The following is a 26,790-nucleotide window of genomic DNA, read 5'->3' on the forward strand; positions in this document are numbered from 1 at the left end:
CTTTTGCCAAAAAAGAGGGGTTTACACAATTTCACTTCAATAACATGCTAATGCAGTTGCAATTGGAATAGAATCTTGGAACAGTCTATTATTAAACAAAAAAACCAAAGACTATGTTTTCCTGGCAGAACCCTAATGAGATGTAGCAGATCTACTAATGAAACTGCATACACTAAGCTTGTTCATCCTCTGGTAGAGTACTGCTGTGTGGTAGGGATCCTTGCCAGGTAGATTGGATGGAGGACATTGAAAAGGTCTAAAGGAGGACAGCTTATTTTGAATTATCACGAAATAGGGGAGAAAGTGTCATGGATATGATAAGCACGTTTGGGTGGCAATTGTTAAAACAAAAGCATTTATCATTGTGGCAAGATCTTTTGATGAAATTTCAGTCACCAATTTTGTCTTATGAGGGTGAAAATATTTTATTGTTGCCAACATAAATAGGGAGAAATGATCATCATAATAAAATATGAGAAATCAGAACTCAAACAGAAAGTTATAAATGTTCACTTTTCCCACATGCTGTTAGAGAGTGGAACTGTAGAGAAATAGTCTGAAGGTGGTTTGAAGAACCCTCTGCCAGGCACTTAAGTGTGAATTGCAGTTTAATGATGTAGATGTAGATTAAAATGAATGTGTATTTTCTTTACTTACTAATTCTCATTTCACCAGCTGTTGAAGGCACTTAACACAATTATACTATTTCACTGAAAATACTGTAGTTACTCATGTATTGTGGTAGATAAGAAAGTTTCAGGTGAAATTTAACTAATTTTGAAAGGACAATAATGAATCACTTGACAGTGGCTATAAAGCTGAAATTATAATAGTGTATCTGAAAGGAAATAAATAGCAAATGCCAAGATCATTATTATTTAGAAAATTCCTGTTGAGATACACCATTAGTGATGACAATATGCTAATTTATGAATATATTAAAACAAAATGAATTTTCAATATTGTGTACTATTTTTTGATTCGTAAAGGATACCTTCTTTATTTAAACAATCCTGTAGTGCAAAATAATTATGGTTTATATGATATTTAACAGTGAATTAACTTAAATTTATAGATCCTCCATCTGCACCTGGCTTACCGGAGATTGTAGACTGGAATGAAAACATGGTGAAACTCAAATGGGAGCGTCCAATTCGAGATGGCGGTGCTCCAATCACTGGTATGAACATTTTGTTTATTCCACAAATTTATTTGTTAGTTTATTTCACTCACCATCAAATGATCATTTATATCATAATACAAATGCATTATGTATTGAGAACAGAAATAAAAATTGCTATGTGCAAATATTTCATGATATCTGTATGTATGAGACACATTTATACATTTAAAGAACTCTTTGTTAGACAATTTCATACCAACTAGTAAGACTCCCATGTACTGAATTTTTTCCAGGCATATTTAAAACTGGTCTTTATTGAATGGCAAAATTTTCTGGAAGATCATGTGTAATCCAACATAAATTATCACCCGAATAACAGGAACCTCATAAGGAATTCTGGCCTACCATAAAAACAAATAATAAATTAATTTCATGTGTCATCAATACTCAGATATTTCGGCTTTTGAAGATTCAGTGCTCCCAATTCATCTAAGCATATACTGGCAGTACATCTGCAGGGATTATTAGTACACAACAAAAGTCACATGAACATTTGTTCATACATTAAATTAATATTTATTCCATAGATCATGAATACGACATTTCGTAATGATATGGATGGGTCAGTTAAACACGATATAATTTTCTTTTAAAACGATATAATTTTCTTACAATCACTACCTCGTATCTAAAAATTCATCTATGGAGTAGAATGAGTTGTCATTCACAAATTCTTTGAATTTGTTTTTAGATGTTTCTTGGATATCTGTCAGACTTTTAATACTATTTAGCAAATGACCAAAGATTTTTGTGGCAGCATAATTCACCCCATTCTGTGCCAAAATCAGATTTAAGCCATAATAATGAAGATCATCATTTCTTCTTGTGTTGTAGCTATGTTCTTTGCTATTATTTCTGAACTGGAATGGGTTATTAATAACAAATTTTATAGGTGAATGTATGTATTGTCAAGGTACTGTGAATATCCTGAGTTCCTTAAATGTGTGCAAGGTGATTTTGGATGGACTCCAGCTTTTATTCTGATTACACACTTTTGTGCAATTAATAGTATTTAAGAATTCCTATATGATATGGAAGGAATGCTTAAGAAGAACATCCTTACCTGCATTTTAAAACACTGTTATCACATTTCACTAGGCTAAGTGTCAAAAACATTATAATTTTGTATTTCCCTTATTTCTGAGCCAAAGTTAAAGTCACTAGAAGATAGTGCAGATCATTCTTCCTTTTAGTATTCTTTTTGTGTATTTCTTAATCAGTTTTGGAGAAATATGTCATAATTGAATGAATTTACTATGAGGTTTAATACTAATACAGTGCAATAATTGGAACTGTAATTTGTATACTTTAGAGTTGACCATTTGTGCGAAACAAGTTCCAATTTTTCACATCATTTATTATTTTCTTTGCAAATTTTTCTGTACTGAACTTGAAAACACCCTTCATATCATATGTACAAAGGGTTGATTCTGCCTCTTGGTTCAAATAAAGTGGTAGAATGTTGATACAGTTCAATAGCAGTTGTAGAGGCAGGAGTGAAACCTGTGGAATATCCTTCGTAATTTCCCAGTGTGCAAATAATGGTTGTCCTGTTGTGAATTACTCGAACAGCTTATTGTAACTACCTGCAGCTTGAGCATGTGATTTCACCCTCTTCTTTCCTTAATCATTATACAAAGCATACTTGGCACCAAACTGTACAGACACCCATTACAGTCTTCTACATGCAACAGATACACTTCAGACACAACGCTCACATGTGACATGCAGAGAGGCCATTGTGCACGGAGAAAGAAACACTTTCCATTAAGGTGACTGAATAACCTGTCAGTGTCTCCCATCCAGCAATGCCAAACCAGACCCCACTGTCTCAGTGATTAAAAGCTGATTAGTACAGCTCTACTACATAACCCAACTTTTCAGTACATAAATTAATTTAATAAATATTTACATTTTTGGTTATGCTGTTTGGTGCAGATTAATTTTGTCCTTTTTTATTCATGTAAGTATAAACATGAGGCAATCAAGAAGAAAGAAAATATAAATTAGTATACTTGGATTCACTCTTATAGCATCACCCTATCCGGCACTAATGTGGGTTGAAGTAGTAGTTATTTTTACTATAAGGTCCAGAAGAAACACCATATTTACTACAGCATTCACCATGTTATCAGTCCTCTTCGCATGGGTGCTATGAATGGCCACAAATTCAGTGAAAAGGACAGTCATTGCACAAATTGCAAGATTTTTATCTTCCCAGACATATATTTCTTGAAGATATTGTGAAATTTTGTCTGAATGTGTACTACAGCAGCTACTGCTTGTCCTGATTTTCACATCTGTGCTTTGCCAAATGTTTATACCATGTGGAACAGCAAAGGAATATATCAGTATTGTAAGTTAATTTTATGAGTATAATTAATTAACCAATAAATTAACAATATTTTCCAGTCCTAATTCAAAATTATGAACAGTCATTTTGTTTATTATAATCATATGTATAATTTAAAAGTTACATTAATTTTTCTTGTATAAATTAATTAACGTACCTTTGTGCCTGTAGCTTTTCAATCCATTGTTCATGCAACATGGACTTTTTTGTCTTTTTGACCTTAAAAATGATGTCCCTCCTCACCATGCATCACTTATGCTTCAGGTCATGTCCTTGCCTGATAGTGCACTTTGAGGCAGTTGTGTTCTCATGTGTTGGTTACTGTAATCTCTTATTTGTCTTAATGTCCACCACTACTCAGGGAAAGCCTAGCAGTGCTTGATGTCGCTTGTGCTCTAGTGAGCTGCCTTGCCTTGCTGTGGCAGTGTTGCACTCTTGCGCTCGAGCTGAGTGGCACTTTCCTGCACTTATGGTGCTCCAAAGATGTGCAAACTACAACTTGTGCAGCCAGATTTTATCCTTGCTCTTTTTGTGTTTAGTTGGACCAAAAAACAACTGAGAATGTGTCCAAAAATGAGCTGTGTAATTACGTCGTGTGGAGAAAAGTTTGCTGCTGATAAATTCACTTTTATTCTTGAAGAAATTGTTGTGTATGGTGTCACCAGATACTTAGCAACACCTTTATTTTCCTAATTGATGACATTCATGTACAAATTTATAAATTTTGGGACTCTCTCAAACAAAACCCCTCTGGGCATATTACTAATTGAAAATTAATCAACCTGTGGGTATTAGTGTACTTTTGAGCTGCAATGTCACATCTGTAAGTGCATAATTACTCACAGTGCTTTTCTAGTGTTACAATATATCCATTACACATATTTAATTCTGGGAAGTTATAGCAAATTTTGACATAGTACTTTTGATCTCCTTTGAAGTTTTGGATTTAAGGAACATCATTGAACAATAATGTTAATATCTTATATTCATACATTTTGGAAACTATGAAAACAAACAATACTGAATAATAGAGAAACAATGTTCATACGTTTTGTACAGAAATATGCCCTTTTATGCAGTTTTATTTTATACTTTACTGATTTTCATTCTGAATTTTCAGCCACATTTTCTTTCCATGTTTTACGATCAACTTACTCAGGTCTCTTTGTTGAAATGATAGCTGTATGATATAACCATTAAAAGTGTAAGTTATAAGTTATTATAAACTTTTTTTCACAGGTTACGTAATTGAAATGATGGACAAGTATGGAGGTGCTTTTGTGAAGTGTGCTGAGATACCTGGAAATGTTTGTGAGGGGACAGTTCCAAAATTAGAGGAAGGTAACCAGTATCAATTTAGAGTAAGGGCAGTTAATAAAGCAGGTCCAGGAGATCCCAGTGAGGAAACAAATCCACACACTGCCAAAGCAAGATTCTGTAAGTATATGTATTATAATAAAAACTCCTTACAGTAATTAAAAACAGTAACTGAAAACCTAGAAAATATGATATTTAGTAAATGTATGACATATTTTTAGCTTCTGTAACAATGGATGTAGGTGCCTTCCACAATGTACACATATCTGTAGATAGGGTGAACAACACTACTGTATTTTCCAGGATCTCCCATATTATAGCGCTTGACCATCTGTTTCTCCTGAATACTTCATCAGAAATCACTGTTATTAATATTAATCCCACAAAATAATATTTATAGTTCAAATTCCTTGACCAGCAAATCTTGCAACATTTTTGTCTAATAATCAATACTATTGTCAACATATAGTCTTTCTCTGTTCCTGCTTATATGGAAAAAAGACAAATTGGCAAGGGAATTGGAGAAGCAGAGAAAGATTGGTGTAGACTATGGATCTAGAGGAGTTGTAAGAGCAGGAATGTTTACTTGTTCCTCAGTCAATACTGGCAACCCACAGATGTGCTCCTCTCTTACCGATCAGCAGCTAGGGTTTAAATAACGCACAGAAATAATAAGGACTCGCAAAAGCAGATTATATAGAAGTTAGTGTTTAAACAAGCGAAGTATGCCAGTTTTTCTATATTTTTATATGTCCATTGTCACTCGTTCCAAGAAATTGTAATGTAGTTGTGCAGTCGAAATTTATTGTAACTAATCTCCCTTAAACCCCCCTTAAATTATGGCCAGACATTGGTGATCTCTCTTGAAACAGTGATCTTTGTCAGTCATCTTAATTACAGAAATAAGTACATTCCTTTTTGTGGAAGCTTCTTCTATTTGCAATATGTAGCCAGTGACACTGTGTAACAGATGTCTTACATGAATGATATCTTTACAAAATCCTTTTTATATATTAAACAATTCAAATAGTTATTATTAAATTACAAAATAAAAATTAAAAATTATTATTTTTCAGTGAAACCACGTATTGATCGCACCAATTTACAGAATATCACTTTGAAAGTTGGGTTGACTGTGAGTCTTGATATAAATATTATTGGTGAGCCACCACCAGAAGTCACTTGGTACTTCAAAGATAAGGTTAGTAATGAACTTACAGCATCAATAACTAGTTCTTGTATGTTGATAATTGATTGGTTCTGGTATACAGATGTAATATCTTCACACGAATTTTTCTGTTATTGCTTTAGCTTGAGACTCAGTAGCACTGTTTCTATACACATTTGCACCAGTTTAAAATTACAAACTGAGCATCCTGTATACCAAGTTAGGATAATCAAAAATAATTCAGATTTGTACATCATTTACACTTAACAAAAAAAAATCTGAATGTGATGGAAATTGGTAGATGTGATATACATGTACACACAAATGATTACAGCCCCAGGAAAAATGATTGATTTATTCAAGAGAAAGAGCTTCACAAATTGAGCAGTCAATAATGTGTTGGTCCACCTTTGGCCCTATGCAAGCAGTTATTTGGCTTGGTATTGATTGATAAAGAGTTATTGGATGTCCTCCTCAGGGATATCATGACAAATTCCCTCCGATTAACATATCAGATCATGAAAATCTCAAGGTGGTTGGAGGGGCCCGCACAAAATGTTTCAAACATTCTCAAGTTGGGAAAGATCTGACAACCTCGCTGGTTCAAGGTAGGGTTTAGCAAGCATGAAGACAAGCAGTAGAAACTCTGGTCATGTATGGGTGGGCATTTTCTTGCTGAAATGTAAGCCCAGGATGGCTTGCCATGACGGGCAACAAAACAGCGCGTAGAGTGTTCTCGACATACCACTGTGCTGTAAAGGTAGTGTGAATGAAAACCAAAAGGTGTCCTGCTATGAAAATAAATGGCTCCCCAGACCATTACTCTTGGCTGTCAGGCCATATGGTGGCCGACAGTCAGGTTGGTATCGCACAACTGTCTAGAGCATCTTCGCCAATGGCCTTGCTGCAGTGGTAACACTGGTTCCCGTCAGATCACCTAAGTTAAGTGCTGTCAGGGTGGGCTAGCCCTTGGATGGGTGACCATCCGGTCTGCCGAGTGCTGTTGGCAAGCGGGGTGCACTCAGCCCTTGTGAGACAAACTGAGGAACTACTTGATTGAGAAGTAGCATAGCAGCTCCGGTCTCGTAAACTGACATATGGCAGGGAGAGTGGTGTGCTGGCCACATGCCGCTCCATATCGGCATCCAGTGACACATGTGGGCTGAGGATGACGTGGCCAGTCAGTACCGATGGGGCCGCCAGGACCCGTGGACAGAGTTTATGTTTACGTTTACATCTAGAGCATCTCCAGACACATCTTCAGCCCAGAATCTTATTGACGAGTAGAACTGATTTCAGTTATGAGTCCCGCTTCAAATTAAGCCCTGATGACCAGCAAAGACATGTCTGGAGATGCCCCAAACAGTGTAGGGGTACCAGCCTAACTTTCGCTCGACCATATGGCCCAACAACGAGGAGTGATGGTCTGGGGTGCCATTACTTTTCATAGCAGGCTCCATCTGGTTGTAACCCACGTCAGCCCTACAGAACAATAATGAATGCAACACTGTCTTCCAATTTGTCACCTGCCATGTCTGCAGGGCTGCACATTTATGTTCCTGGTTTGATAAACACTGAGACACCCTATTGCACAGTGACCGACATGCTAAATCACTGAATGTTAATCCAATAGAAGATGTCTGGGACTATATGGAGCTTCAGGTTAAACGTAGCAATCAACATCCCCACAATTTGGTGGCTCAATGAGATCTAATCCTCATTGAGTGGCTTTAGCCTCAAGAACTTGTGGACTATCTTCTTCACTGAACTGAGGTCATTAACTAGGCTAGAGACAGCATCACACAGAATTAACGTGAAGTATCCTAGGGTGGTTAACTTCTGTCCACTGTGCTTATATATACAGTTGTATTAATTGGGAAGCAATTTCAGAGTCCCACACTGTTGACTTTAAACAAGACTTTCCGTATAAGAAACACAGCTCTACACACCTACCTGCTTCACTTTTATCTTGTATTTCTAATGACTTTTTAGACTATGGAAATGAAACTCATACCTTCTTTTGTTTAACATTTTACTGATGAGGGTGTTAAGTACAAATATTCTCATTTTGGAGGATCCCCTGCTTGGGGGCATTCCCTTGCCATGGTGTAAGATGAGAATCTGGTAAAAAGAGAACCATTGGCAAACTTTTGTTTGTCATATGGGCTCATCTGTGACACACTGCAGTTTGTAGATACACGTGGAACATTGCTGAGTGGTGGGGATTACATTATTGTAGAACCATTCTATTGAACTTTGGGTTCAGCATCCAGTTTTTCTGTTCTTTATTTACTGATGTACATTGTCTGGAAAACCTATATTCAGATCTGCTAAATAACCCAAAACTTATTTGAAATACATGTAATGGGAGCAATGGACATTTCCATGCAGGTTCCCTAAATGCCTATTCAGTATGGTAAATAGTGAATAAAGATTGATATGAAACAGGAAACATTATGTATGATGTTGTTGTTGTTTTAGCATAATTTACACTTGCAAATCTAGCTTGAAAATATTTCATATCAGTGTCTTTAATGAGCCACCTGTGTGATGTAATGAAAATGGAATTTAGCTCACCATCAGATCTGAAGTTCATGTTGGTCATACAGCAATAGTTATATGTGTGTCACAATCTTGTGCATAGTCTGTTTTAGAGATGAATGATGATTACAATAGTGTTATTTGTATTTTTCCACTTATTACATAAATTTTTATTTTGTCTTATCTATGGCTTGCAGGAACTAAAGACTGAAGATCAAATTCGAATAGATAACATTGACTACAATACAAAATTCTTCATAATGAAAGCAATGAGAGCCCACACAGGAAAATATAAAATTGTAGCTAAAAATTCTGTGGGTGAAGATTCTGCTGAAATTGACATTACAGTATTAGGTAAGCCGTTATTGAATTAAATTTACACCTCAGTGGAGTTTATATCCACTGTCTAAGACGTAAATAGGTGAACAAATTATATTCAATTCCAAACACATTTAATTTTGGCAGTATGCATTAAGTGACATACATAACGTACAAGGATACATATACACTATGTGATCAAAAGTATCAGGACACCCCCAAAAACATACGTTTTTCATATTATGTGCATTGCACTGCCACTTACTGCCAGGTACTCCATACCAGCAACCTCAGTAGTCATTAGACATCGTGAGAGAGCAGAATGGGGTGCTCCGTGGAACTCACGGACTTCAAAAGTGGTCAGGTGATTGGGTGTCACTTGTGTCATATGCCTGTACGTGAGATTTCCACACTCCTAAACACCCCAAGGTCCACTGTTTCTGGTGTGATAGTGAAGTGTAAATGTGAATGGACACGTACAGCACAAAAGGGTACAGGCCGACCTCATCTGTCGACTGACAGAGACTGCTGACAGTTAAAGAGGGCTGTAATGTTTAATAGGCAGAGATCTATCCAGGCCATCACACAGGAATTATACACTGCATCAGGATCCACTGCAAGTACTATGACAGTTAGACAGGAGGTGAGGAAACTTGGATTTCATGTTCAAGCAGCTGCTCATAAGCCACATATCATGCCAGTAAATGCCAAATGATGCCTCACTTGGTGTAAGGAGTGTAAACATTGGAAGATAGAACAGTGGAAAAACATTGTGTCGAGTGACGAATCATGGTACACAATGTGCCGATCTGATGGCAGGGTGTAGTAATGGCGAATGCCTAGTGAACATCATCTGCCAGTGTGAGTAGTGCCAACAGTAAAATTCAGAGGTGGTGGTGTTATGGTGTGGTCGTGTTTCTCATGGAGGTGGCTTGCACCCCTTGTTGTTTTGCATGGAACTATCACAGCACAGGCTTACATTGATGTTTTAAGCACTTTCTTGCTTCGCACTGTTGACGAGCAGTTTGGGGATGGCGATTGCATCTTTCAACGTGATTGAGCACCTGTTCATAATGCACGGCTTTTGGTGGAGTGGTTACATGACAATAACATCTCTGTAATGGACTGGCCTGCACAGAGTCCTCACCTGAATCCTATGGAACACTTTTGGGATGTTTTGGAATGCCGACTTCGTGACAGGCCTCACTGACTAACATCGATACCTCTCCTCAGTGCAGCAATCCATGAAGAATGGGCTGCCATTCCGCAAGAAACCAGCACCTGATTGAACGTATGCCTGCAAGAGTGGAAGCTGTCATCAAGGCTAAGGCTGGGCCAACACCATATTGAATTCCAGAATTACCGATGGAGGGTGCCACGAACTTATAAGTCATTTTCACCCAGGTTTTCGTATACTTTTGATCACATAGTGTAGCAATTTATTGACAAATTGTGTATTAGATGGTAGTCTTCCCACAAGTTTATAGATACTTTTTGCTGGTATACATTTTCTGGAATGACCATGGGCACATACCAGTTGACTGTGCATATACTGTAATACATGTAACACATCATGACCCTTGCCATTCAGTTACCCAAATGCCTAGCATATTTCAGCTTGCTTTGATAACCTGTTATTTTACAAGAAACTAAATAGTGAATATCATAGGCAGTATAAACACCATTTCCAAAAAATCAGCTCTTGAATTTTGAAAGTACATGTTGTCTACCCTGGTAACCAGAGAGCAAATAAAAGTGGAGAATAAATGAAAAAAAACTGAGTTTAATGTAACTGATCTATCTTTAAGTGTGATATGTGCTCAGTGAAACAAAGTAATTTATATGGAACCATTGATTTAGAAGTAAGCCTACTTTGGGTTATTCAAGAGTTGCCATAGCTGATGTGGCAAGATGACCTCAAATTTGCTTCACAGTCATATGTTTCAGATTCCCTTTTTATTCATACTGAAAATAAGAATTGTCCTAAATAGTTGTTCACTTTTACACAAAAATTCATTTACTAAATTGCAATGTATATAGATATTAAAGATTAAATGCTTAATGGTTAAAAATTTAATGTGATGTGCCATGCCATATTAATCATATAATTTTAAATGTGTTTGCTCTTCAAACAACTGTTTAATGTGTTGTAGACTGTACATGGTATGAGTATCATATGCTGTGCAACATAATAACCAAAAATCTTCTTTGGGGGCCCATATATATCTGCCACATATTTACTGTTTTGTGTGCCCTTGGTCACCTTCTCTTTTCATTGTGGTCCTTATGTGTTTATCAAAGGTGGGTGGATATTTTTGTTGTTTAGCTCAAGAGAAGCAATGTTAAGAAGATAGTTTCTTCTGTTTATGGGGAGGATTTTTGTTATGCTATGTTTACTGGTTCCAATAAAAGACCATTACAAAATGATGTTAATACTCTTTTGTAAACTTATGTCTTTATCTTTATCACTTGTAGTTTCATCTAATATCCAGCAAGTTTGCTTGTGAATTATGTTAAAACACCTCCAAGATGAAGTAAAGTTGGTGTATGTAAAACTTTTGCTCGTATCAATAAATTGTACATCATAATTCCACTCATATTGAAACGTAAAAATAATAATATGCTCAAAGAAATTTAGAAAGGATTCAAAGGAAGATGATTGGGAGAGAAAATATGAGTAGGAAGCAATGTATAGCAATTGATGGTGGAGTGGTAACAACTAACAACTAAAGGAGGGTTTCTGAATCTTGCTTAGAAGATTGAATTACAGACACTTAAGTATTTCTTTTATCCAATAACATGAGAAAATCCCATAACCAGAATTAGTGAAACCCACTTCAATGGAACGTTTTGTAGAAGTCCTCGCTTGACAAATCTGATATTTATTTTCTGATTTGTTTCTTAATAACTTACAAGTAAATCCTTGCAAACTCATATGCTAAGTGACATGTATTTTTTCCCTTTAAACAATGTTTATTGTCGACTAGTTAATACTAAATCTTGTATAGCAAAAGGCATAAAAGGTTATACTAACAAAAAAGGAAAATCTTTAGTTTGGGTATATTGCACTACATTTAGACAAGAACTGTGTTTACTTGTACCTGATTTTTCTTCTTGAAATTTATGAGCCAAAACAAATATTTTCAGGAAAACCAACGAAACCAAAGGGTCCATTAGATGTATCCGACGTCACAAAGAATGGTTGCAAGTTGAAATGGCAGAAACCAGATGATGATGGCGGAAGTCCTATAGAGTATTATGAAATAGAGAAGCTGGATCCATTGACTGGGCAATGGATCCCTTGTGGGCGTTCAACGGAACCTGAGGCTAATATTACTGGATTGCAGGAAGGAAAGCCTTACAAATTCCGAGTGAAGGCTGTGAACAAGGAAGGTGAATCAGAAGAACTGGAGACTGAGAAACCAATCATTGCCAAAAATCCATTTGGTTAGTATGCCTCATTCACTCTATTGAATATGCTATGTTCATTGTCATTGATTTCAGCTTTTAATTAGTCAGCATATTTTATTTTATGGGGAATGTGTTGAGTATAAATAACAAAAGAAAAGAAAAAAAAACATATCATCTGTCTTGCTTGTGAAGTTGAGCTACTAGAAGTCATAAACTCATTTTAAAAAATGGTCATTTGGCAGGTGACGATGAGATTCCTGATCACGTGATAAAAATAGCAACAAACTTTGTACTCACATCCCTATTAAACGTATGCAATTCTTCATTGTCAGAGATCATTCTCCCAGATCTAAAACTTCTAAAGTGATACTTCTATATAAGAAGGGAGATGTCAAGGAAATTTCAACGTATAGACCTGTGGCACTATTATCTGGCTTTTCAAAAATTATTGAACAACTCTTTTCAGCTTGGCTAACTAAATTTTCAGTAAAAGTAGTATATCAACATGGCTTCAGAGCACAGCATTCCACTGAAACTGGTACTTTTAATCTTCTCAATCACATCTTAAATGCATTTGACAAACACTCCAAAATCTCATGTATTTTCTTAGATTTGACACAGGCTTTTGTTGTTATAGATCATTCAGTTCTCTTTAACAGACTTGACCATTATGGTGTGTGAGGTGTGCCAAATGAGTGGCTGAAATCTTTCTTAAGTAATCAATGTCATATAACAGAGGTCAAACATAAGCATAAGCATACAGAATGACTTTTCAGAGTTATCCTTACTTTCACCTGATGTAGTGCAGGGACCTATCTTAGCAACATTTTCTTTTCTAATGCACATAAATGACCTGACCTCAGATGTAAAGAATGCGGAAGTAATACACTTTGCAGCCTGATTATTGAAGCAAAAAGTAGAGAATATTGTACCACTTATGCATCACAGGTGAAGTTACTCAGTGGCTCTAAACAAACAGGCTCATCTTAAGCCCCACCAGAAAGTGTTACTCTACACTTTCAGACCCAGCACAATAAAAATGCAGGAAAGCCAGTAATTCACGTAAACAACCATTAACTTCAAAATATCATTGTGACAAAGGCTTTTGCATGGAAGAAAATCTAAAATGGAACTCTCATATATCATCTTTAAACTCACAACTCTGTAAGTTAATGTATATAATCAGAGTACTATCAAGAAATGCAGCTCATTAAACAGTAAAAACTGTGAACTGTATTTTTCTCAGATGCACATGCTGGTAAGGCTTCTCATGCCTTATCAACATTCAGGAGGCAAAATGGAATAACCAGAATAATAAAAAGCAAACAATAAAAGTTGGTGCAAACGTTTTTTTTTTTTTAAATGTGATTAAGATGGAGAATGTCTTTTCCCCAAACACTGCTTTTAATGAGCAACATATTAGGTTAAAGAAAAATATTCATGTAAGCTTTTCCAGCACAACACTGTGTCAAAAGAGTGCTTATCAGTCAGGTAAAGCATTCTACAATAAGCTGCCAGAAATTATTAAGAGCACCGATCAAATAAATGCATTCAGAGAAGTTGTCACATATTTTTTATTAAAGAATTGTTTTCACAATGTGCTGATTATGTGGGTAACAAACTAGAGTAGTTGTCTAATGTTACTGTACCCTAAAATTTTATAAAACATTTGTCATACATTTTATGTATAAAATATTTTATCACATAAGTAAATATATGCCTTTTCAATTTTTACCTTCTACTATTTTTTCTCTTTGGAAAGTAACAAAAGCTTTTTTTATATTTTGTACATGGATATACCCAGTACCATATGTGCAACAGTATATATGTACAGAAAAATTCATTACTTAATTTTTTATTTGCATATTGATTTGTTTTTAAGGGAGAATATTTTAACATATGCAGTCAGTTCAGTAATAAAATGTACCACCTCATGTAAAACCAAGGTGTACTAATGTCAGTTGTACATAACAAGGTACTGGAATGAATGGTCTACACAGACAGTTAGAAAGAGTAGAGCTGAAATTCAAGTGGGCATTGTAATTAAAGTTCAGTGCTTTCTTATAAATCATTACAGTGAAACTACAGTATTTCTCCTTCAAAAAGAACATAACTGGCACTTTTACATACTGTTGAAGACTGAAGCTGTGTTCCATTCTGCTCACTTCGATCCCACTTAGATGTTGAATCCTTGACAAACAGAGAGAAAAAATTGCTTCATCATATATGTTTTACTGAATTCATAGATGGAGATCAAATCAAGTACTTGATGAAAAATATCCTTTCTTTTGGAATAGTGTATTTTTTTCTTGAAGTACTGAAATAATACCTTTGTTTGTCAAATACATATGTGATAATTGAGTAAATTAAACTGTGTTAAAACATTATTTTACTATTACCTTCAGATGAACCAAGCAAGCCTGGACGACCTGAACCAAGAAATTGGGATAAGGACTTTGTTGATTTGGAATGGTCCAAACCAAAGAGTGACGGTGGAGCTCCAATAGAAAAATATATTGTTCAAATGCGTGACAAGGAAGGGCGAAACTGGGTTGACGCGTTAACAGTTCCTGGAGACAGGTAAACTCCTGTTCTTCTGCTCTGTATTTTATTGCACTTATTATCAGGTTCTTTATGACACGATACTGAAATAGTAATATATTAATTTCCACAAATTCCGAAATAAGTATAGCTGACCATGAGTTAAGTGAGGAAATGTGAATGGTATTAATGTTCTATTTATTTAGTCATTCATACGTAGCTGTTTTGTTCATGGGTTCATCATTATACATATGTTTACAGAAGAAGTGCATAAGACAAAATGGTGTTTCTGTTATGATGTTGAAAAATTTCAGGAATGATGGAGGAGGGTAAATGTATCAACCTGATGTAAGGGATACTGCTCCAGAAATGATGGAGTCGAAAGTTATAAATGAAAATCGCTCTGATACCTCCGACAGTGGAATACATGTACTGGTACTATTGTTGTTAAGATTGTAGGGTTTACAACTTTTGAAGGTAATAATATGGACCGAAACAATGAAAAAACATCTAATAAACATGGGCTCTAAAATGCATACCTGAAGAGCTATGAGCAATTGTTGACTTTCAGTACTGTGAAACACTTCTCTTCTAGTGCAAGCCCTTTGCTTTCAATAATTTTGGAGGGTGTAGTATAGGCCAATACAAGAAAATAATGTCCACTAAATATGGGTTCTCAAATGCATACCTTAAGAGCTATGAGCACATGTTCACCGTCGCAGCTTTGAAACACATCTATTCTACTGAACAAATGCCAATAGCTCTTTAAAGTATGCATCTTAGAGCCCATGTTTAGTGGACATTCTTTTCTTGTTTTGTTTCATACCACCTCCTCCAAAAATACAGGAACCAAAGAGCTTGCAGTAGAAGAGATGTTTTTCTCAAATTCATAGACGAGCTAATGTTTATAGCTCTTAAGGCAAGTATTTTAGAGCCCATGTTTGCTTGACATTTTTTCTTACTTTTGCCCATACACTAAATGTGTGCTTTACGATCATAGCAACAACAGTACCAGTACACATGTTCCTCTGTCAGAGGTATCATAATGATTTTTGCTTATAACTTTTGAGTTGGTCATTTCCAGAACAGGATCCCTTACCTCACATTGATAAATTTACCCTTCTTCATTATCCCTGAAGGTTTGTAACATCATCATGGAATCACATTGGTCATGGATAAAAATGGTAGTTTGACTCATAACTTTAACCTAGCAATTACTATATCTGCTTGCTACATAATGCTAAATATTTTTCTTCATAGAACTATAATTTGTCCATTGTATTCACTTGGAACTGTGAAAATGCACTACTCCTGAAAGAACAATTTCATGAAAAGAATAGATTGCTTCTCACCATATAGAGGAGATGTTGAGTTACAGATAGGCACAATGAAAAGACTGCTGTACATTTAAGCTTTTGGCCAAAAATCCTTCGTCCAAAGTAGAAAAACACACACACACACACACACATGCATATGTGACCACTGTCTCCAGTCAGGGGAGTGCCAAGAAAACAGTTGCTGTAAATACACCCCTGGCCGTTAATAGTGCAACACCAGGAAGGAAAGCAAATAACAAATTTTTACTTATCGTACCATATACTTGGAAGAATACTTGTTTAAATTTGTAAATGATTTTGTGGTGTACATGCTGCAAAATTTAATACACAGTTCTGCCACCTCTGTCATCAGCAGTAGCTGTAACCTGCCTAGGCATCAAGTCAAACTGAGCCTAGACAATTGAAATGGGGATGTCATTCCATGCTGCTTCGACTCGTTGCCAAAGTTCATCAATTGTAGTAGCACTGATTGATGGCAGCCAGCTACCCATGATCAGATGTTTTCAATGGATGAGAGATCTAGAGAACATGTTAGCCAGGGCAACAATTGAACATCCTCTGCATGGATGTAGGTCAGCACAGTATGCATGCATATCTAGGACTTGCCTGAAAAGATGACATGGTGCCATTCTTGTGTTCAGTGTTGTGTTTGGGCACATCACTATAGTCATACCTCTCTGTGCTGCCACATCGTGGGGAGCTGCAAGAGTGGTTGCTGTGCTGACAGGCTGTGGTGCTCCGGACATCATCACATAGTCTGTGTGGATACTTGTCATGTAGCAAATGAGCCCATTACCTTACTTAAGGTGCATGACATTGCACGACCTAACGGACAATCTGTCTGTCACCTCAGATACTACTGCTGCAGGGCTTGGTGAGATCCTGTTCTGCATTGATGTGAGCAGAAATATCATGGAACACAAACTGCTATCTCAATAGACCATGATCATACTGCTGTCATTAACCTGAAGATTGGTTTGAATACCACAGTTCTTTACTAGGCATGGTCACATTGAAAGAGGTATACTTTTACCTGCCCATGCCCTTTTAAATAACTGATTCAGCCAGTTACAGGGGAACCTACAGTTTAATGTGGTCTTGGAACCATGTTGCACCTTAGTATTTTTCAGATTAACAAATCATTACCAGAGGTAAACAAAGCAACAATTGACCTTTGGCTTGTAGTCTGGTACTTTTTTTTACCCACTAAGCCACCAAGCCATATCAGATTACCATGATTTTTTTATTTTTTTGACCTGCAGTGATTTACAACTTTGTAATGCTATTAGCTCATAGATTATAGTATGTACTGAATACTGAAATTAATTGAATGCTTGGAAAAAAATAGAAAATTATAAAAGAAATGAATCAGTGTGTGATGCAAAAGTGTGTGTGTGCTATATTATAAATCTATGTCATTAGATAATAAACACAGAAACAACCACAGGATACACTCATGAGTGAATTTGTATGTCCTAATGCAGCTAGAAGGGAATCCTGAATATTCAGATGCTGAATTTAACTTTTATATCATTAACAGCAATGCACTGAAGACTCAAAAGTAGAGTTCACCTGCCACATAGAAAAGTCTCAGCTAATAAATTCTTTTTCACAAATTAAGAGTCTCAGCTAATAAATTCTTTTTGACAAATTAATCAGGTATGTAGGGGAGGGGGGGGGGGGGGGGGCTATGGTGGAAGAGACCAAACTGCAAGGTCATCGGTCTCATCGGATTAGGGAAGGATGGGGAAGGAAGCCGGCCGTGCCCTTTCAAAGGAGCCATCCCGGCATTTGCCTGGAGCGATTTAGGGAAATCACGGAAAACCTAAATCAGGATGGCCGGACGCAGCATTGAACCGTCTTCCTCCCGAATGCGAGTCCAGTGTGCTAACCATTGCGCCACCTCACTCGGTTGATATGTAGGTGACAGGTATATTATACCATAGGAAGTAGGCGTAGATATGAGGGAATACTGCTTTTTTTTTTTTTTTTGTTGGAATAGGCCATTATTACAAATGATTCATCAGATTTTGAAATTACATGCTTTATAAAAAAAGAGATAAATGAGTTATAATCGTAAATGAAAATCACATAACTTGCAGTCAAAACAGTTTGCATATTCCATGTGCATTTTGTTGACATTAAGTTTATCACAGGTAAATTAAATATGACTACTTCATAGATTAGTGGCTGCCTTAGTCTAGTGGGTGGAGCACTAGACTCTGGCCCTGGATGTCCCACAAACAGTCTGGGTAGGGTGGGGATTTTTCCTTCGTGTGCTTCCTCCAGGATGCTCTAAATCACTCAGTCTGCTGTCAAAATCAGTATGGAAGAACTTTTTCAGGGGTGTATGGTGTCCGGGCTGAGGGGCCTGCCACTCCTCCATCTCCTTGTCCAGTGGTGAATAGAAAGGATGCACTCTATCTGCAGTCAAGTCGACAGTCTGGTTATGGACTTGTGCCACAGACTTTATCTTACACCACATACGTGTGTTAAATTATGAGGACAGAGTATATTCCACATTTGTGGTCTGTTGACTAGAAATTGGGAAGTTTTCAATTATTATAATGTATCATTTGCTTTTTACACAGGGTGATTAAGCTGCCCTTACTGACATGGTTTTATGCAACCTGCAATTTTATATCTATCCTGGAAACATTTGACCCTCTGGTATGCTTAGAAAACACAACAGATGTCTCGATATTTACCTCCTCACCATAGTAGAAAGTCATAATGTTATAATATTATTAAAAAATGAAAATCATAAGTATCTTCTCTAGAGAATGAGACACTAAAATGCTGCTGAACACTAAGGTAATACTGTGACAGCATTAAAACTAATACATGGTATAGCCTGCATCAGTTGTGCTGTACTGAAGTGTAGCATAGTTGATAAGGGCAGATCAAGCATTGCAGAGAGGTCTTGCATGTGAGGGTCAACATTTGAATCTGGGGCGAGGGTTCCATTTATTTTTTTGTTTATTCAGTTTTAATGCACATAATGTACAGGAAATATCCTCTTTTTATGCAAATTGTTTGTTAATAAAAGTATCTGTGGCCAGGGGCTTATTTGTCAGCAGCCAGACAAATATGGATCAGAAGTAAGGGGAACAAAACTGCACTGACCATGTTTATCGTGTTAGCAAACACTCATAGTATTGACCGTTTTGGTTTATCCACATCTGGAACCACTGCTGAATAGGTCATCTTATGTGCCGAAGCATTCCCAATGTTATTGATCTGCAGGATTTTGTGATGATGTGCCAGAGGTGGTCGGGATTTTCCAGCACTTGAGTGTAAACCACTTGTTTCAACGCCCCTGCAGGTAGAAGTCTAATGGTGTTAAATCCGGTGAGCTGATGGACCAAGCAACAGGTCCTCATCTTCCTGTCCGTTTCTCTGGAATTTCCTCATTTAGATAGTTACAAATGAGTAAAGTTGAATGTGGCTGTGCTCCATTCTGTTAAAACCACATTATTAAAAGATCCAGTTATGGCACACCCTCCAGCAGCTGTGGGAGTTCCTGACACAGAAAGTGCAAGTAGCACATGCTCATCAAATGGCCTTCAAAGAAATACAGTCCAATATGACAATCACCCAAGATTCCACACCAAACATTCATTCCCCATTGTACATTGTAGGCTGTCTGTCACATCCAGTTAAGATTGTCTGTAGTCCATTGTATGTTGTGGTGACTGATAGTCCCATTATAGTGGAATCGTGATTCATCAGAGAACATGTCATTTTCAAGATTTCCTAATAGCCACTGACAGAAATTCAGTCGAGCTTTGAAATCCTGCCTGTGGATCTCTAAGTGGAGCTGTAAATGGTTTGGGTGATAATTATGTGAATCCAGTATTTGCTGTATGGGTGACTGGCAGGTGTTCAACTGTAGTGCATTTGCCCTTTTACTCATGTGTTGATTAGTGCAAGCTGCATAGAGGATGGTCTCTTCGTTTTCACCAGATGTTGTGTTGGGCTTCAGTCAGTTATCTGCTATGCAGATGACACAACTTTAACCACCACATATTGAGATGTATTACAGTTACACCAGAAATCACAGGACACTCTCTCCCTAACACTAAACTGGTTCTCATCTAATAAACTACCATGAAGTCCAGAGAAATCTCAACAGCTGCTGCTAGGACTAGCTAAAAATGTACAAGCAGAATCTGTAAAACTGCTTGGAATATATATATTAATTCCCAACTAAACTGGAAACCTCATATTAATCATGTCTGCAGAGAGGTATCAAGTGTGTACTATCTGATATCAAAACTATCAGATCTAGTGAAAAATTAATATCTTAGAACAGCTTGCTTTGGATGCTCATGCATCTTATGGGCCGTTGTTATGGGGATACGCATGTCACATTAGTTCAGATTCAGAAAAAGATGCTATGAATAATGTGTAAGATTGGTCCAAGGGTACACTGCCATCCTTTAGTCACTAAGACCAAGATGACAAGATAATGACAGTGATAAATCTCTGTATCTATGAACCATTGATATATGATATATGCTAAAAACAACATAGTAGAGTTTGACAGCAGAGAGAACACACACTTTTGTGTTGTGACACCAGAAGCAAAATGAGTATTGACATTCCTAGGCATAACCTGAGGGGGGGGGGGGGGGGGGGGGGGAAATGAAAACCAGGCATGTCTCTCAAAGTGAGCTGTATGAATTTTTTAAATAAATTGCCACATTCTGTACTCAAAAAACTTTAAATAATTTTAAAAGTAAGTTGTGTAACTGATTAATAAACAATCCATTCTACAGTTTAAAAGAATTCTTGGATACTTGCAGTGTAGAAATTGTTTGAGTTTTAAGTTTATGATTATAATTCTGTGCAATTGGTAATAGAGGATAAATTATTTGTACATGCAGTGTGAACAGTAATTTTGCTCTTGCTTCCCCATAAACAAGAGGCATGTCAACTTATTCCTCTGTGGAAAATATGACGGCTGACAGCAGAGACTACATTCACGCTGTAAACCGATGCAGTGTGCACAGGGCAGAATATCAATAAAAGCTTTGTTTTCTTGTTTGAATGTGGCAAATGTTTTCCTGTGATTTGATATTAACACATCATACCATTGCAAAAATTTTTGAATGCTGCAACATTCAAATCATTGATAATACTTTTCATTGATCACCTAACCACATGTGCCATGCTACACTGCTGGTAACATTATTGTATTACAAATAGGTTGGAGAACATACTCCATCAGCTCAATGCTTGAACATTATTTACTTCACTGTTACCTCGTTTTAAGCATTAATTACACTCTTTGCTACACCTGGCCACTAGGCATGACATATTAACATAGTTAAATGATTCACAGGATTTATGTTTTGCAAACAGACTGTACCATCTGTCAGATGTGTTCAGAATCATTTGCAAGATGATCTTACTGGACATTAGTACCATACATTATGGCAACTTCATCCGTGTATTGTGTTCATCAGCTAAGTTTGGTTGGAACAGCTGAATCACCTTATGTAACGATAATAATTAAATGAAGTGTCTTCAAACATAATGTATCATTTGTGGTTTCCGAAGTACTAATAGTAGAGGAAAATGCTAGACCAAAATTTCACCTAATGCACCACAGTAAAACAACTAAATTAAAGCTCAATTTATTGATGTGTAATTCTGATTTTGTCTTCTGTTATTTATGAAGGACTGCTGGACGTGTTACTGATGTCGTTGAAGGACATGAATATGAGTTCCGAGTTGTTGCAGTCAACAAAGCTGGTCCAAGTGAACCCAGTGATGTCTCAAAATCAGTTGTAGCAAAGCCCCGCTTCCGTAAGTATAATTTTGTTGATAACAGCTTATAAATTATGAAATTTCTTTCATGGCACTAGTCTTACCAAATGTTTGCATAACACAGTGTATGAGAACATAGACTCTTTACAGTATGACAGATCATATAATGTATGTATGTACGTTTCTAAATTTCTCTGATTATATAAATTGCTAAATTGTAATTTTCAATGTGACATGGGAAATATTGCTGAAGTCACAAAGAAATTAGAATACTATTTTTTTCAATGTATTCAAAAAGATTTTCTGTTCTCAATTTTCAGTGGCACCATATATTGATCGTAAAAACTTGCAAAAGAAAGTGCTACGTAGTGGTCAGTTGCTACGAATTGAAGCTGATGTCAAGGGTGAACCACCTCCAAAGATTACGTGGACTCTCAAGGAAACAGTACTGAAGTCCCATGACAGGTAAATGTGCAAGAAACTGAATTAATGTGAAGGAAGTTTCTTATAGCCTGAAGTTAACTTGAAGTTATGTCTTCTTGTACAAAGACATTTAAGAGACTTAATTATCAGTAAATTTATGAAAATATTTTATAACCGAAGTTGAATTTTAGATTTTAATATAGACTTACTTTAATGACATAGTCAATTTTCCAGACCACACTCACGATATTTAAAACTATTAATATGAAATTATGAATATTGCAATTTATATGTGTGGAGTGTGATAGGTATTGAAACTTGATAACTGTGTGCTGTGAAAGGATGGAATGAGTTTTATTAGAAGTATGACGAACTTGAAAGTGCAGAAGGAGAATGAAAAGAATTGACAAAGGAGAGAAGATCATTTTCTGTTTTATGTCATCTTAGCTTCATTACAATGACTTGTTCTTGACTTTTCCTAAGTCAATAAAATGCAGTTGAATGAAGCCAGAAGATAAAGATCATGCCAGCTGGGATACATGAAAAGCAGATGTCTCAGAATTAGTTTTCCATTACATGTTAAGACAAAGCTACTGATTGTGATCATAATAAGAAAGCACAAGATAGGGATGATAGATGGAGAAATATGGAACACAAAATGTGCAAATGAAATCTGTAGAAAGAAATACAATCTCCTTATATATTCTGCAGAAATATTTAGAGAAAAAATGATACTTTAAAGAGGGAGATTTCACATATGAACTGTGACATCTACATCTCCCCCAGCTACTGTGCAGTGCATGGTGAAGGCTACTTCACACCAATATTAGTAATTCCTTGTTGTTTTCCATTCAGATACTGAGTAAGGAACGTGACTGTGTATATTCCCCTGGATGTGTCTTAATTTCTCATGTCTTATTCTCATGATCCATACACAAAATATATGATGGTGGCTTCACAATAGTTGCTTTGTCTCATTAAAAGACATGTTGTCTGAACTTATCCAACAGGGTTTCACAAGAATTATGTTGGCTTTCCTCTAAGGATTACTATTTAAGCTCACTGAGCATTTTTTTTTTTTTTGTATTTTCATAAAGGCCACACCATTCTGTTATTATCCTAAAACCATGTCTGTGGATTCAGTTGATGGCTATTATCATGTGTACTTGATAAGGACTTCAGATACTGGAATAAGACTCCAAAATCATTCATATCAATATCTCAAATAAATTTCGTTTACAGATCCACTGCACTTTTCCAGATCGTCCTGTATCATATTGATTCTTAGTGTTACCCCTAAATACTTTTACAATGTGGTGTACTGAAGAAGCTTGGCATGGAACTAGTAATCAGATACAATGGGGTTCTTTCTCTTTGTTGTAAGCATTATCTTTCATTTATCCATATTAAAGAGTGGAGAGGTGTGTATAAGTCTAGTTTTATTCCTTGTGGTCATCCAATGATGATACTTTCCTGTAGACAACAGCATCATCATCAGCCATCAATTTTATAGTGCAGCTCAGAATATCTGACAAATCATTTACGTATATTGAGAACGTCAGAGGTCCTATTACACTTCTTTGGGACACACCTTATGTTACTTTAGTTTCTGTTGAACCTTCACCATCCTGTAATATACATCAAGCCACTTATATCTCTTCAAAGATACTTCATATGGTCACTAGACACAAATATAACCAGATTGAATAACATACTATAGTGCATTATCTATTGTTGCTATTGCAGCTTAAGATTGCAGCTGTTAGTCTCTCTGTAGGAGAGGAAACACCTATGAATTTTCATTATACATTAGTCTGTGGTAAAAATTGGGTCCTTTTACTGACATCCTACTTCAGATGATATGATTGCTGAAAGTTTCAAAGAAAACTTTACTTTAATTTCAAACGTGTACCTGACTCATAAACTTATAGTTGGTGGTGACTTTAATTTACCCACAATATGTTGACAAAAATACATGTTTAAATCCAGAGGTACACATAAATGTCATCTGAAATTGTGCTAAATGCATTCTCTGAAATTGTTTGAGCAGTTAGTTCATGAGCCCACGTGTACGATAAATGATCCTGAAAACACACTTGACCTCTGAACAACAAATAATCCTGAGCTAATAACGAGATCAAAACGAATACAGGCATTAGTGAACACAGGGTTGTCATGGAGAGATTGAACATTGTAACCCCCAAAATCCTCAAAAAATAAATGAAATACATACCTTTTCAAAAAAGCAGATGAAAATTCACTTGTTGCCTTCCTGAGAGACAATTCCCTCTCCTTCGAAATTAACAATGTAAGTGTAGGCCAGATGTGCTTGAATTTAAAGAAATTGTACTGTCAGCAATTGAGAGATTTATACCGAATAAATGAACAAATGATGGAACTGATCCCCTTTAGTACACAAAATGAGTCAGAACACTGTTGCATAAACAATGAAAAAAGCATGCCAAATTTAAATGAATACAAAATCTGCAAGAATGGTGAACTATTACAGACGCTTGAAATTTAAGTGCACACTTCAGTGTGAGATGCTTATACTAGTTTCCACAGTGAAATTTGTCTCAAAACCTGGTAGAAAATCCAAAGGGATTGTGGTCTTATGTAAAGTGTGCTAATGGCAAGACACAGTTGATGCCTTCTTTGTGCATTAGCAATGGAAATAATATTGACGACATTGCTGCAAAAGCAGAGTTACCAAACACATCCTACCAAAATGTCTTCACCAAAGAAGTTGAAGTAAATATTCCAGAATTCAGAGCAAGAACAGCTGCCAACATGAGTAACTTAGAAGTAGATATCCTCACAGTAGCGAAGGAACGTAAATCACTTAATACAAACAAGTCTTCCGATCCAGACCTTGACCAATGAGGTTCCCTTCAGAATATACTAATGCAATAGCTCCATACTTAACAACCATATACAACTACTCGCTCGACAAAAGATCCGTACCCAAAGACTGGAAAGTTGCACAGCTCACACCAATATTCAAGAAAGGTAGTAGGAGTAATCCACTAAATTACAGGTCCATATCATTTATGTCAATATGCAGCAGGATTTTGGAACATGTATTGTGCTTGAATTATAACAATGACCTCAAAGACAATGGTCTATTGATATACAGTCAACACTGATTTACAGAACATCATTTTTGTGAAACACAACTATCTCTTTACTCACATGAGGTGTTGAGTGCTGTTGACAAGAGATTTCAAATTGATTCCGTATTTTTAGATTTCTAGAAGGCTTTTGACGCTACCACACAAGTGGCTTGTAGTGAAATTGCATGATTATGGAATATCATCTCAGTTATGTGGCTGGATTGATGATTTCATCTGTATCATGCAAAAATTGGCAATAGATGTTAAATAATGAAAAGTGTGAGGTCATTCACATGAGTGCTAAAAGGAATCCATTAAAATTCAGTTACACAATAAGTCAGTAAGAGGGAAAGGTTGTAAATTCAACTAAATGCCTAGGAATTACAATTACAAACAACTTAAATTGGAAAGATAACATAGAAAATGTTGTGGGGCAAGGCAAACCAGACTGAGTTTTTATTGGAAGAATATTTGGAAAATGTAACAGATTTACAAAGAGACTGCCTGTACTATATTTGTTTGTCCTCTTTTGGAATACTACCACATGGTCTGGGATCCTTACCAGATAGGATTAACAGAGTAAATCGAGAAAGCTAGAGAAGAGCATCATGTTTCATATTATCGTGAAATAGGGGAGAGAGTGTCACTGACATCATGCAGGATTTGGGGTGGACATCATTAAAACAAAGGCATTTTATGTTGGTGCAAAATCTTCTTATGAAATTTCAATCACCAATTTTATTCTCAGAATGCAAAAATATTTTTTGACGCTGACCTACATAGAGAGAAAGGATCATCATAATAAAATAAGTAAAATCAGAGCCTGCACCGAAAGATATAGGTGTTTGTTGTTTTCATGTGCTATTCGAAATTGGAATAATAGAGAATTATTGTGAAGGTGTTTCAATGAACATTCTGCTGGGCACTTAAGCGTGATTTGCTGAGTATCCATTTAGATGTAGATGTAGAACTGATTTCAGAGAAACACTATATTTGGACTATACACTGAGGTGACAAAAGTAATGGGTTGCCTCTTAAATCATGATGGATCTCCTCTTTCTGGCATAGTGCAGCAACTCGACATGGCATGGACTCAACAAGTCGTTGGTAGACCCCTTCAGAAATATTGAGCCGTGCTGCCTCTATAGCCATCCATAATTGCGAAAGTGTTGCTGGTGCAGGATTTGGTGCATGAACTGACCTCTCAATTATGCCCAATAAATGTTCAATGGGATGTTCTTCAAACCAATCATGAACAATTATGACCTGATGATGTGATGAATGGTCATCCATAAAAATTCCATTGTTGT

The 26,790-nt window shown here is 36.3% G+C and overlaps 1 protein-coding gene across 34 annotated transcripts in view; it reads left to right on the forward strand.

Moving 5' to 3' along the window:
* The window catches only part of LOC126470085 (twitchin), a 515,873-nt gene that overhangs the window by 305,874 nt on the left and 183,209 nt on the right, over positions 1 to 26,790 (forward strand). For all 34 annotated transcript variants that reach the window (XM_050097601.1, XM_050097605.1, XM_050097618.1 and 31 more), the window contains 8 exons: positions 1,076 to 1,180; positions 4,776 to 4,973; positions 5,930 to 6,054; positions 8,760 to 8,916; positions 12,028 to 12,327; positions 14,697 to 14,871; positions 21,856 to 21,983; positions 22,265 to 22,409. In XM_050097601.1, the coding sequence (XP_049953558.1) occupies positions 1,076 to 1,180; positions 4,776 to 4,973; positions 5,930 to 6,054; positions 8,760 to 8,916; positions 12,028 to 12,327; positions 14,697 to 14,871; positions 21,856 to 21,983; positions 22,265 to 22,409 (1,333 nt within the window). The remainder of the gene's footprint in view (positions 1 to 1,075; positions 1,181 to 4,775; positions 4,974 to 5,929; positions 6,055 to 8,759; positions 8,917 to 12,027; positions 12,328 to 14,696; positions 14,872 to 21,855; positions 21,984 to 22,264; positions 22,410 to 26,790) is intronic.

Source organism: Schistocerca serialis, chromosome 3 (genome assembly GCF_023864345.2).
Source record: "Schistocerca serialis cubense isolate TAMUIC-IGC-003099 chromosome 3, iqSchSeri2.2, whole genome shotgun sequence".
Classification (NCBI taxonomy): Eukaryota; Metazoa; Arthropoda; class Insecta; order Orthoptera; family Acrididae; genus Schistocerca; species Schistocerca serialis.